This window comes from Stegostoma tigrinum, chromosome 41 (assembly GCF_030684315.1).
Source record: "Stegostoma tigrinum isolate sSteTig4 chromosome 41, sSteTig4.hap1, whole genome shotgun sequence".
NCBI lineage: Eukaryota > Metazoa > Chordata > Chondrichthyes > Orectolobiformes > Stegostomatidae > Stegostoma > Stegostoma tigrinum.
In genome coordinates, this window is record NC_081394.1 from 14,083,389 (window position 1) to 14,097,866 (window position 14,478).

At 42.9% G+C, this 14,478-nt stretch overlaps 1 protein-coding gene across 4 annotated transcripts in view; it reads right to left on the minus strand.

The window, feature by feature from the left end:
* Positions 1-14,478, minus strand: part of LOC125448507 (tectonic-3-like) — a 52,800-nt gene that overhangs the window by 15,849 nt on the left and 22,473 nt on the right. For 2 of the 4 annotated variants that reach the window (XM_048523846.2, XM_048523849.2), the window contains exons 9-11: positions 11,937-11,993; positions 10,395-10,472; positions 7,531-7,656 (exon numbers count right to left, since the gene is read on the minus strand). In XM_048523846.2, coding sequence (XP_048379803.2) covers positions 7,531-7,656; positions 10,395-10,472; positions 11,937-11,993 — 261 coding nt within the window. The remainder of the gene's footprint in view (positions 1-7,530; positions 7,657-10,394; positions 10,473-11,936; positions 11,994-14,478) is intronic. The other 2 variants (XM_048523848.2, XM_048523847.2) reach the window with 1 other exon arrangement.

Consider the following 14,478-nt stretch of genomic DNA (forward strand, 5'->3'; position numbering starts at 1 on the left):
AAAAGAGGAAAAAGGAAGCAGACATAAGGTCTAGGTGACTGAAAACAGAAGCAGCTTTGGAAGACTATCGGGCAAGTAGGACCAATCTGAAATGAGGAATTAAGAGGGGTAAAAGTGGTCATGAAATATCTTTAGCGAACAGGGTTAAGGAAAATCCGAAAGCCTTTTATTCATACATAAGGAGCAAGAGGGTAACAAGAGAAAGGGTTGGCCCACTCAAGGACAAAGGAGGGAAGTTATGTGAGCAGTCAGAGAAAATGAGTGAGATTCTTAATGAGTACTTTGCGTCAGTATTCACTGAGGAGAGGGACATGACGGATGTTGAGGTAAGAGAGAGATGTTTGATTACTCCAGGTGAAGTCAGCATAAGTGGGAGGCAAATGTTGAGTATTCTAAAAGACATTAGGGTGGATAAGTCCCCAGGTCTGAATGGGATCTATCCCAGGTTACTGAGGGAAGCGAGAGAGGAAATAGCTGGGGCCTAAATAGATATCTTTGCAGCATCCTTGAGCACGGGTGAGGTCCCAGAGGACTGGAGAATTGCTAACGCTGTCCCTTTGTTTAAGAACGGTAGCAAGGATAATCCAGGTAATTATAAACTGGTGAGCCTGACATCAGTGGTGGGGAAGCTGCTTGCAGAAGACACTGAGGGATAGGATCTATTCACATATGGAAGAAAATGGGCTTGACGGTAATAGGCAGCATGGTTTTGTGCAGGGAAGGTCATGTCTTACCAACTTGATAGAATTCTCTGAGGAAGTGACAAAGTTGATAGATGAGGGAAGGGCTGTTGATGTCATATACATGGACTTCAGTAAGGCCTTTGATAAGGTTCTCCATGGTAGGCTGATGGAGAAAGTGAAGTTGCATGGGGTCCAAGGTGTACTAGCTACATGGATAGAGAATTGGCTGGGCAACAGGAGACAGAGTTGTAATGAAAGGGAGTTTCTCAAAATGGAGAACTTTGACCACTGGTGTTCCACAGGGATCTGTGTTGGGACCACTATTGTTTGTGATATACATAAATGATCTGAAGGAAGGTACAGATGGTCTGATTATCAAGTTTGCCAATGACACCAAGATTAGTGGAGTAGCAGATAGTGAAGGGGACTGTCAAAGAATGCAGCAGAATATAGATAGATTGGAGAGTTGGGCAGAGAAATGGCAGATGGACTTCAATCCAGTTCAAGAGCAAACTATATGGTAAATGGAAAAGCCCTGGGAAAACTGATGCACAGAGAGATCTGGGTGTTCAGGTCCATTGTACCCTGAAGGTGGCAATGCAGGTAGATATAGTGGTCAAGAAAGCATACAGCATGCTTTCATTCATCGGACGGGGTATTGAGTACAAGAGTTGGCAGGTCATGTTACAGTTGTATAGGACTTTGGTTCGACCACATTTGGATTATGCGTACAGTTCTGGTCGCCACATTACGACAAGGATGTGGACGCTTTGGAGAGAGTGCAGAGAAGGTTCAGCGGGATGTTGCCTGGTATAAAGAAATGTTGAGTAGATTAGGATTATTTACAATAGAATGACAGAGGTTGAGGAGGGAGCTGATTGAGGTCTACAAAATCATGAGAGGTACAGAATGGGTGGATTGCAAGAACCTTTCTCCCCCAATTACTAGTGGTCACGATTTCAAGGTGAGAGGGGAAAAGTTTAAGGGAGATATGCATGGAAAGTTCTTTATGCAGAGGGTGGTGGGTGGCTGGAACACGTTGCCAGCAGAAGTGGTAGAGGCAGGCAAAATAGCGTCATTTAAGATATACTGGATGTGAGTTTGCTCGCTGAGCTGGAAGGTTCGTTTTCAGACGTTTCGTCACCATTCAAGGTAACATCATCAGTGAGCCTCCGACGAAGCGCTGGTGTTATGTCCCGCTTTCTATTTATCTGGTTAGGTTTCCTTGGGTTGGTGATGTCATTTCCTGTTCTTTTTCTCAGGGGATGGTAGATTGGCTCCAAGTCAATGTGTTTGTTGATGGAGTTCCGGTTGGAATGCCATGCTTCTAGGAATTAGGAACATTCCTAGAAGCATGGCATTCCAACCAGAATTCCATCAACAAACACATTGACTTGGAGCCAATCTACCATCCCCTGAGAAAAAGAACAGGAAATGACATCACCAACCCAAGGAAACCTAACCAGATAAATAGAAAGCGGGACATAACACCAGCGCTTCGTCGGAGGCTCACTGATGATGTTACCTTGAATGGTGACGAAACGTCTGAAAACTAACCTTCCAGCTCAGTGAGCAAACTCACATCCAGAACCTCAACCTGAGCTACAAATCTTCTCAAAACTCGCTATTTAAGATATATCTAGAAAGATACATGAATAGGTAAGGAGCAGAGAGATACAGATCCTTGGAAAATAGACAACAGGTTTAGACAGAGGATCTGGATCGGTGCAGGCGGAGGGCCGAAGGGCTTGTTCCTGTGCGTAATTTTCTTTGTTCTTTGTCTCAGCATCTACAGCACTATGGGGTAGTGAATTCCACAGATTCATAACGCTTTCAGAGAAGTAATTTCTCCTCATCTCTGCTTTAAATCTGTGCCCATTTAACCTAAAACTATGACCTTTTACTCTAGATTCTCCCCACATGAGGAAGCACCTTCTCTACATCTACTTAGTCAATCCCCTTGAGAAAAAGGAATAGTTTGAGATATATAAGATTTTCAGCAGTAAAGAGATGGTGCCTAAAGTGATGCCGCTCCTACGCTGGTGGGTCCAGCACAGGCGGTAGTGGAGGTCTCCGTTGAGGTTAGGTGCCGGCATGGACCAGGTCAGAAAGAGTGATATTCTGAACTGCTTTGTTTTCCTTATTTATTCCTATGATCTATAATGCTGGACTGTTTATTCCTTTACTTTTTTTTTGTTTCCTAAGTATCTGTACCTCGGTACCTTTGTACTGAAGCTAGCACTGCAATGCAGCGACTGTGAACTTTTCATTGTACTCCTTTGAATACGTGACAATAAAACTAATTCAATTCAATAAACTCCAGGAGTAGAGGCCTGTACTTCTCAATTTCTCTTCACAAAACAAACTTGTCATCTCTGGAATCAACTGAGTGAACTCCTCTGAACAGCCTCCAATACAACTACATCTCTCAGGTAAGGGAGTGTACACATTTCTCCAGGTGCAGTAACACTTGAACAGCTGCAGCAACATTCCCTGCTGTTTCCCTTCGCAATAAAATCAAAAATTCCATTTGTTTTCCTTATTATCTACTGTACCTATATACTACTGAAAATCATGCATGAGGACACCCAGATCACACTGTACTGAAGCACCCTGAAGTTTCTCTCCATTTAGATAATGATTAAAATGAATAATTTCATACTTATCCATGTTAAATTTTATCTGCCAAATATCTGCACAGCTCTGTAACATGGCAATAATGTAAAACTGTATCACATGGCAATATAACAGGGGACACATTCAGACTACTTCTCAGTGTACTGACACACAACCAAAGCAGGCTGACCCACAAATTTCGTTCCTCACAGTTCTGTCACAGGAAACCAGCAGACTGTTCCTCTCAGAAATATAAGAGAGCAACAATAGCCTGCACCTCACTGCACTGTAAAATATCCCCATTCTTCTTGATTTTAACAAGAGAATCCTGTATAATACACCGTAAATGGAGACATGTGCAGGTTGTCCTTTACTGCCGTTTAACAGGGGAACCCCAGACACTGTAAATCAACATTTTCAAACTGATACCACCCTGCAGATTATCTCACACTACGTTGTAGTGGGAGATTCATATTGCCTGTTCCTCTCTGCACTATATTTGGAGACCCCTGAAGACTGTAAAACAATCTACCATAACTGGAGACCCATGCAGATGGTTTGTCCCTGTACTGTAATAACTGACTGCTGTACACTGTTCACCTATGTAATACAGCACATTACCTGGGCATATTATTACTCGCTCTAACAGGTGATTCTGTTCCACCGTCCCTCACTGTACTGTAACTGAAGATTCATGCCGACTTCAGCTTGCTGCCCTGTAAATACAGTGAACACTATTGGCAATTTAGCATGGCCAAGCCATCTAACCTGCACATCTATGGACTGTGGCAGGAAACCAGAGCACCCGGAGGAAACTCACGCAGACATGGGGAGAATGTGCGAACTCCACACAGACAGTCGCCCAAAGCTGGAATCGAACCCAGGTTCCTGGCGCTGTGAGGGAGCAGTGCTAACCACTGTGCCACCATGCCACCCACTCTTTTTCTTTTTTAAACCGTATATTTCATGACTGAACTTTACAACTCTCCAAAATCAGTAACATTCTACTTTTCCCATTTAGTTTGTGACTTAATTTCAACTGCACTCATGACAATACATCATCCAATATACTGAAATGTAGGCAGAGGGCTTCACATTTAGCAGCACAAATGCCACAATGGCGTTCAAATCCTTGAGATGGACACCTTTCGCCATCACTAGCATCTCCTAAAGTAGGATTTCAGCTTTGCAGAATTTATTTAGAGTATTTTAGATGGCGTTCACGTTCACTGCGTTTTACATTCGACACTTCCATGAAGGAGGGAGGATATGGGGAGGATGTGTCTGCTGAACAGGATGCAAAAGAGATTCACCAGGATGTTGCTGGGGTGGAGCATTTCAATTACGAAGAGAGGCTGGATAAGTTCAGGTTGTTTTCTTTGGAGCAGAGGTTAAGGAGGGACATAATAAGAGGTGTATAAAATTGAGGGACACGGCCAGGGTAGTTCCCCTTAACTGAAGAATTAATAACAAGCAGGCATCACTTTAAAAGGAAAGATAAGAAGCCTAAGAGGGGATTTGAGAAAAAATATATTTTCACCCAGAGGGGGCTGGGGTCTAAAATGCACTACCTGGAAGAGTAATTGAGGTGGGAAACCCCACAACATTTAAGAAGTACTCAGATCAGCACTTGATGCGTCATCACATTCAAAACTATGGACCTAGCATGGAAACTGTAGGTAGTAATATATTTTTGATGGTACAGATTTGATGTGCTGAAGGTCCTCTTCTGTGCTATCTGAATTTATGATCCATCACAAAGGGTGAATCAGTCGCACCATAACTGACCAAACTGCCCGAGTCCCAAAATGACTCTGCAGTAGGTAGTGAGGAAATCAACAACAGCAAAGAATCTATTTGACCTTGTCCTCAATAATTCTCCTGGAGCAGATGTATTCCTCCGTGACAGTACAGGGTATTGGACCGATACTATTGGACTCTCATACTATCCCAATCATAATAACCTGACATCCAGAGAGATTACCACCATACAGTCCTTGTGAAAATTAAGTCACATTTTGCCACAGCGAGAACAAAGTGTAGAGCTGGATGAGCATAGCAGGCCAAGCAGCATCATAGGAACAGGAAAGCTGACGTTTCGGGCCTAGACCCTTTGCCACACCAGGTCCACAGCTTTGAATTTAATGACAAATAGAGTGGTCTTCTCAGTACTTTTGAAGGTGTAATGAGATTTCCCACCTCAATGACTTGCCCAGGTAGTGCATTCCAGATGCCTATCATCCTCTGGGTGAAAGCTGTTTTCCTCAAATCCCCTCGGAACCTCCAACTTTCACTTTAATATGTGGTCTCCTGGTTATTAATCCTTCAATTAAGCCACTTTCTATTCACCCCACCCATGGATTCACCCCACTGGATGTGCAAGCTCCACAAATAACACCATCCACCATGATGAGGGAGCCCAGTCCACCGGTGTAAAAGAAGTGAGAAAGTTCATTGATAATTGTACAAGTTCAGCACGACTTATGACTCCTCAGATGCTCAAGCAGTTTATGTCCATGTGCAGCAAGTCCTGGACAATATCTAAGCTCGGCCTGGTAAATAGAAAGTAACATTTTTGCACAAGTGCTAAGTAATGACCATATCTAACAACAGAAAATACTCCAACTGAAGGCGAATAAAGCTGCTGGAAAACATTTTTGCTTCTGTACTCAAATCCCTTTGAAATGAAAGCCAACATACTACTTCCCTTGCAGTACCTGTGTGCCAACTTATAGTGAGTGTTGCTCAAGGACATCGCGATCCCTTTGGACATCAGCACTTCACAACCTTTCACCATACAAGAAATATTCTGCCTTTCTGTCTACTTCAACCAAAGTAAATACCTTCACACATGTATATATCATATTCCATCTGCTGTGTTCTATTGCATGCAATTAGCTTGTCCAAGTCCTTTCTTCCAATCTCCTTACAATTGTCCCCAGTTTGGTGTTATCAGCACATATTACAATTGTTCCCTAAATCCAAATTATTTATTGTGAACAGTGCTGAACCTAGCACTACTCTTCGATGGGCCAACAGTAATATCCCACCATCCAGAGAGATTATCCTCATTAAGAGGAGATCAATATGGACTGTTAACAGAGAACTGCACAGTACTGCAATAGGAAACTCATGTAAAATGTCTATTACTGAACTATAAAAAGAGACTCATGCAGACCATTCCTTGCTGTGCTGTTACAGGAGACCCCTGTACACTCTGCCTCAATAAAACAGGAGACATGTGGACAATAAACCACACTACAAAGTTCCCGTACATTACAGTGGAAGAATTTGTTATTTTCTTAATTCATTCATAGGACTTGGAGGTTGCTGGCTGGAACAGCATTTATTGTCCACCCCCGAGTTGCCCTTGAGATGATAGTGGTGCACTGCCTTCTTAAACCTTTCAGCACAAGTCTCAATATTTTCCAAGTTTTGCTGTATTTATACAGGGACAGCTTTAGCATCTTGAGCCTTGAGTAGTGATGATCATCGTACAATCATCAGCAAACATCCCTACTTCTGACCTTACTGACCTTCTGATGGATGGAAGGTCAATGATGAAACAGCCTGAAGGTTCTATAATTCTAAGGTGGCTCCGCCAAGGACACTATCCCAAGGGGTTCCTGTTGAGAAGACTGATCAACAAACGTACCATCTTCCTTTATGCTACGTGTGACTCCATTCAGCAAAAAATTTCTTCCTAACTTCCACTGACGTTGTGTTTACTCACTCTTTGATGCCACTCTTGAGTAAAATGTGGCCTTGATGTCAAAAGTAGTCACTCTCAGCTCACCTCTGGAATTCAGCTCTTTTGTTCATGCTTGAACTAAGGCTGTGACAAGTTCAGCAGCCGAATTGCCTTAGCACAGCCCAAACTGAACGTTAGGGAGCAGGTTATTGATAAGTAAATGCTGCTTCTTACTGCTGTTAATGACACCTTCTATCACTTTACTGATAATAGAAAGTCAACTGATGGGGTGGTAATTGGTCTGGTTAGATTTGTCCTTGTTGTTCTTGACAGTTTGATCTTGGAGGATCAAAGATAACAAGGTGTAGAGCTGCATGAACACAGCAGGCCAAGCAGCATCAGAGGAGCAGGACAGCTAACGTTTTGGATCGAGACCCTTCTTCAGAAATGGGGGAGGGGAAAGGGATTCTGAAATAAATTGGGAGAGAGGGGGAGGCAGATAGAAGATGGATTGAGAAGGAATCTGGATCTTACACTTACCCTCAAGAAGAAAACATTGAATCTCTGCTGGATCTTGGTGGCAGACAGTGAGACATTAATGAAGCTAAAGGCCACCATGGCATCAACGATACCCTCATATCCGTCATATGTGATGTGATAGGTCACCTGATGGAAATAGGCAACTTTCAATCATTGCAACACAATACAGTAATGAAAATTCACATTTCTAAAGCATACTTTGTGTAAAAAAAAAACAAAATTGCACAAGAATGCTACTGAGGAATAACTGACATGGAGAGACAGGAAGGGACAATTAGGAGAGGGAATGGAAAATAGTATCCAAAGGAAGCTTTGACAAGCATCTTAAAAGAGTAAAGAGAATTGGAGAGCTTTAGACAGGAAGTTCCAAAGCTTCACATCCAGGCAGCACAACGGTTGCCTCCAACTCCAAGGTGAAGGAAATCAGACATCAACAGGGAGCCACAGCTGATGGAGAGCTGCAATGACCTCAGATGGCTGAAGAGCTGGAATTTACAGGCATAGGGAGGTGCAAGGTCACACAGAAAACAGGGACAGGATTTAAAGTTGACAAAGGGGTTTGAGAGATTGCAGTGAGTGAGAAACTGAGTGGGTCTGTGGAGTGTGAGACAAAGTTGACATCCTCGGTTAACAATCTGCCAGAGTTGCACAGTTTCTACAGGGCTGTTTTAGTTTTAGCCCTCCAGCACTATCTGCAATATGTTGCTTTTGTGTTGTGTTGTGCATCAGTTGCGGAGGTAACTGAACATGGAGATGAGTGCTTGAAGATAACATAAATAACTGTACAACTGAAGTAGGGTTGAGGCAGAGAAGGATAGTGTAACGAGAAGATTTAAAGACACGTGTGATAACTTTCGGCTAGGAGAGGTTAAGGAAATCAGGACGAGGGCATAGAGGTATTTGACAGACGGTTAAGTATTAAAGATGACAAAGAGTGATAGAACTGAGACAAGTTATAGGATAGGAACGCACAAATCCATGGTGGGATTTAAATACATATGTTGCAGTGTGTTCAACTAGCAGAGAGATAATTGATGAGCCAGCTTGCTGCAAATCAGGATACAGACAGTGGAAGCAAGGTACAGAATGTAGCAGATTAATCAAGAATGCAGCAGACGAGCTCAATCTTTCTCAAAGGCATTTGGGAATGAGGAGTAATTTGAGAAGGAGTAAACAGAAGAAAGCTAACGACTTGCAGGAAGCTATAAATGGACTGGTCAGTTTGGAACAAAAAGCAGCAAATGTAATTGAATCAGATGTGTAGAAAAGACAGCTACACTGCTGGAACTGGACATCAGGTAACAGTGCAAACCATTCACTGAGTGTTGCCGAAAGATAGATCAAACAGATTCACCCTTTCCTCCACCTCAGGTTTTCAAATTGTTGTAGAATTTATGAGCTCTGTTTAAAATTTGTCATTTCTCACAGGTGTGAATATCAGACGTACTGTCTTGCATCATCAGCTTCTCAAAATTCCATACCCATTACTCTTGAGAGTAATGATGAGGGAAGAAATGTAATATCTCCATGTCTGCAAGTGACTCAAGGCTAAGTGGTAGGATAAGTTGGGATGGGATGCAGAGATGCTTTCAGTGATTTGCACACTTGAATGATTGGGCAAATGCATGGAAGATGATGTATAATGGGAGCAAATAAAATGAAGGCAGGTCATAATCATCTCGATGGTGATAACTTGAGAAAGGGGGAGGTGCAACGAGATCTGGGTGTCCTTGTGCACCAGTTGATGAGAGTAAGCATACAGGTGTCGTGGGCATGAAGACGACAAATGGACTTCATAGTGAGAGAATTCAAGTAGAGGAGGAGGGATGTCTTGCTGCAATTTTACAGGAGACTTGCTGAGGCCACATGTGAAGTATCATATGTAGTTCCGATTTCTTTATTAGAGGAAAAGGTTCTGCAACAAAGACTTAGCAGACTGATTCCTGGGACGCAGAACTGTCTACTAAGACAGCCTGGAAGGTTTAGAACTGGAGTTTTCAAGAACGAGGGGGGGAATCTATTAGGATCCTATAAAATTATAACTGGGCTAGACAAGATAAACACAGATGACAGGGTCTTCTAGAACCAGCGTTCACAATCCAAGGAAACAGTGTTCCAGCTAGGATTGTGACGACAGGAATTTTCTTTAGTGGCGAGCCTTTGGAATTACTTGCCACAGAAAGTGGTTAAGGACAAAAATTGAACCTTTTCGAGAGAGAGTTAAATGTATTTCTTGGGGCTAAGGGATCAAGGGGATGGGGAGAAAGTAGAAACGGGTAGTGAGCTGCATGATCAGCTATGACCATATTGAATGGTGGAGCCGTCTGAAAGGGCCAAATGGCCTACCTTTGCTCCTATCTTGTATATATGGCCACCACTCTCTCAGAACCCAGCAACTTGCATCTTATTGTAACAGTTGGCATGTTCCAATGTTCTGAAATGCCAGTGATAGACCAAAACCAAATAACAAGCATGTTTAAAGTGGGAATCAAGGAATTATGTAGGGCAGGCTCACAGCATAAAGCTATTTCACAGACCAGTACTTTGACATGGGATGGCAGCTGCCATGGGGCCACAGCCTCCAGCCTAGTCTGGGACAGGCACCATACAAATTGAGAAGGCAAGTTCAGTCTTCTGCTTTCTAAGGCGGCAGTGAGGTTCCTGCAAGATGAATGCAAACATACTCCAAGCTCCTCACTGACTGATGGTTCGGGTTCAGTTGTGCTGCCCCTTGCAGTCAAAGAGCTGACTGGGCCTGCCTGATTTATTCTTCCTTTTGGTTGCCTATCCTATTGATCCATCGAGTTGTCACACCACGGAGTACTGTGCATGTCCCACCTCCCTTCTCGTGTCTTATTCCTTACCTCTGATACCACATTCATGCATGTGTCGTTCGACACCCAAGGAGCTGTCACGGCTTTATCTTCAACTACAATACGAACCTGCAAACCAAACGAACAGACAATATATTACTGACGCCAGTATTCATTCACCTCTCCAGGCAATAATCAGTGGTTATATATAAGTTACAGCAAAGCAAGAATCACGTACGGAATATAACCAAAGTCAGACACCAAATTAAGTTCTATCTGTATTACATCCCACCAAACATTCTCACCGCATGTAAAATCAAGGTTAAAGATTGCTCTACACTGTTCCCCATAAATCAATCCCACTGAACGTACAACAGAACTATAGGATTAAAATTAAGCTGCTTTTACAATGTCCAATCAAATAGTCCGAAGACTGGCACAGCACAGAGTTAAACATGGAGTAAAGCTCTTCCTACTCACTCTCATCAAACATTAGAAGTGGTTGGCAGTATGAAAGTAGTGGAGCAGTAATGCGAAGGCAACCGAAGGAATTTACATTCAATTCATTCATCATTTCTAGAAAAAGTGCCTAGCATATTCATAACAATCAGATCCCAATTGAATGATCAGAAAAACTCATCACCACATGTATAAAAGGCTGGCAATAAAGTTGACATTGCCAGTGACTCAAAGCCCAAGAATAGTACAATTAAAAAAAGCTTGCAGGCACAGAGCAGGTTTAGAAACAATGAAGAAGTACATTTCCGGTGCAGCAGATAGACAGATAAAAAAGAAAGGGAAGGAAATAAAGGGAAAAAGGCTGAAAGTCAGCAATCAGAAAAAATGAGATAGTGTTAGCAAAGACAGAGTGAGAGATGAGGCACAGGAACAAAAAGAGAAATGGGGAAAGGGAGTGAGAGAAAAAATTGGAGAGACAAGAAAGAGTGACAGGGAGACAGAAAGATGATGTACAGAGACTGCACTGAGGGAGATAGGAGGTGAGCACATGACAAAGGCAGGTACAGAGTGACATACAGAAATACAGAAACAAAGATCAAATAAGGTAGAAAGATATTGTAACAGAGTGTCTTGTAGAGGAAGGAAGACAAAGCAAGAGAGAAACAGATAGAGACAAACACACAGAGGGGATAAACATGGAAACAGACAGAGTGAAAAAAGGGGGAGAAGGAAGGGAGAAGAGAAACAGATCAAGCAAGGGAGGCATGCATATGGGAAGGAGCCATAGTAAACGAGGGGGCTGCAAGGAATGGGGAAAGTCTGCAAGGAACGAAAAGGGAGCACACAGACAGAGAAGGAGGCACAGAAAGGAGGAAAAAACAGAGGACAGAAGGTACAGATTTGAATTGAAATTAACAACAGAACTGTTGTAAACATGTCTATATTGGTGACATTTGAGTTTTGCACGACCATAAGAAAATGACCAGGCAGACATGAACAAAGAAAGAAAAGAAAAGGCAAAGGTGCAAGTCAACTGCGCTTTATGACGTTCCAGGTTTTATAACCCATTCTGCCAGTCCATGAGCTGTACTTCTTAGTTGCCATCTTGAAAATGTAATGAATATTCAAACTTACAATACGATTTGTCGCCTTGTCCAACAATTGTTGCTTCGTCTCATTTACTTCATTCATCTGGAACACATGTCACCCAAGGACCCATTTTAGGTAATTCACTTGTAGATCTTGAAAGCACTGTCCTTTCACATCAAGATCACTCAGCCTACCACAAGTCCCTGCTGCACTGTACTCTGCTCCTCGGAAAGGTCATTACAAAATCCAAGAGTATGAACATCTGCTACAGGATGCCTCATCACCCTCAATCAGCTACTCAGATTCTGATAGCTCAGGAATACTCCGGCTTATCCAGGACAAACTAACTTTTAAAAAGTTTGTTTGGCATGTTGGATAACTACTGTCTTTCCATTACATACTATTATTTTACTTGGCCCTTTCAATGCCAATGGACCTTTCTCTTATTATACACCACATCCCAGATTTAAAATCTCTCTCAGACAGTCCTATATAGCCGCACCCCCATCTCCTACCTACTAACCTCATCCCACCTCCTTGACCTGTCCGTCTTCCCTGGACTGACCTATCCCCTCCCTACCTCCCCACCTGTACTCTCTCCACCTATCTTCTTTTCTCTCCATCTTCGGTCCGCCTCCCCCTCTCTCCATATTTATTCCAGAACCCTCATCCCATCCCCCTCTCTGATGAAGGGTCTAGGCCCGAAACATCAGCTTTTGTGCTCCTGAGATGCTGCTTGGCCTGCTGTGTTCATCCAACCTCACATTTTATGATCTTGGATTCTCCAGCATCTGCAGTTCCCATTATCTCTGAGTCCTATATAGTGCTGTGTTCTTTAAATTTTCACTTTGCATGAAATTCTCAAACATTTTTTTTCAACTATCTCCCGAACTTTATTTCTTAGAGGAAACATTATTAGGCACATTTTGTAATTAATTCACTTGTACTTTTTACACTCATTTTTCACAACTTTACTCCTCCATTCATTTTACATTCATCACTGCTATGCACTTTCTGACCCTTTTCACAACATTGCTCTCATTTTCTCTATAAACTAACTGTGTTTGAGGTTGTAGGCACACTCGCCGAGCTGGTGTCAGCGCGCCTCCAGTAAAGCATCAGTGCTCTGTCCCACTTGTTATTTATATGCCCCAGTTCACTGGGATAATTGGTACAACTTCCGGTTTGTTCGTCAGTCGTTTGTACACTGGTGTTTGTTGATGGAATTCCACTTGGAATACCAGGCCTCCAGGAATTCCCTGATGTGGCTCTGTTTGGCTTGTGCGATTATTGATGTGTTGTCCCAGTCAAATTTGTTTAACAATGTGTTGTCCCAGTCAAATTTGACTGGGACAACACATCAATAATCACACAAGCCAAACAGAGACACACCAGGGAATTCCTGGAGACCTGTATTCCAACCAGAACTGGATCAACAAACACAATGAATCAGACCCTGTGTACAAAACACTGAGAAACAAAACGGGATGTAATACCAATCACCCCAGAAAACCGAGGCATATAAATAACAAGCGAGACAGAACACCGACGCTTCGCAGGAGGCACACTGACGATGTTACCTAGAAGGTTGAAGAAACGTTATCAACCAAACCTACTGGCTCAGTGAGCATGTCTACAACCTTATAAACAGCCCGAGCTACAAAGCTTCTTGAAAACTTTAACCATGTGTTTACTAACATGTTTTCAACAAGGTGGAATTTTCATTTTTTGCAGGATTTGTTTTCTTATTGGAAGTATTTTCAAACACAACATGCAATTTTTCAAGAATTTGAGCATTTATCACAATGGTTTCACACTTTTCAAATCTTCACATTTTCCATGCAGTTTTGTAAAAACAATTTTCAAATTTTCACACATTCTTCTTAAATTTTTTTGCAACCATACCAAATAGAGGGGTCAGACAGAGAGAGAGCGAGACAGAGAGCGAGACAGAGAGCGAGACAGAGAGCGAGACAGAGAGCGAGACAGAGAGCGAGACAGAGAGCGAGACAGAGAGCGAGACAGAGAGCGAGACAGAGAGCGAGACAGAGAGCGAGACAGAGAGCGAGACAGAGAGCGAGACAGAGAGCGAGACAGAGAGCGAGACAGAGAGCGAGACAGAGAGCGAGACAGAGAGCGAGACAGAGAGCGAGACAGAGAGCGAGACAGAGAGCGAGACAGAGAGCGAGACAGAGAGCGAGACAGAGAGCGAGACAGAGAGCGAGACAGAGAGCGAGACAGAGAGCGAGACAGAGAGCGAGACAGAGAGCGAGACAGAGAGCGAGACAGAGAGCGAGACAGAGAGCGAGACAGAGAGCGAGACAGAGAGGCAAACTAGTAGGGAGGGTATAAATTGGGAAAGAAAGATGGGAAGAGCTAGAGACAGAATACAGTAGGAAATATAAAGAGCGAGCAGACTTTCAGGAAAGAAAGAAAAAGAGGAAAGAGACAGACAGGCAGAGACATAGGGAAAGAATGAGACAAAGTGGGAAAGAAAAAGATGGGAGAGAGGCAAAAAGGGAAAGAGAGAGAACGGCGGGTTAGAGAGAAAAAAAATGGGAGGAAAGAGAAAACAAGGTAAAAGATA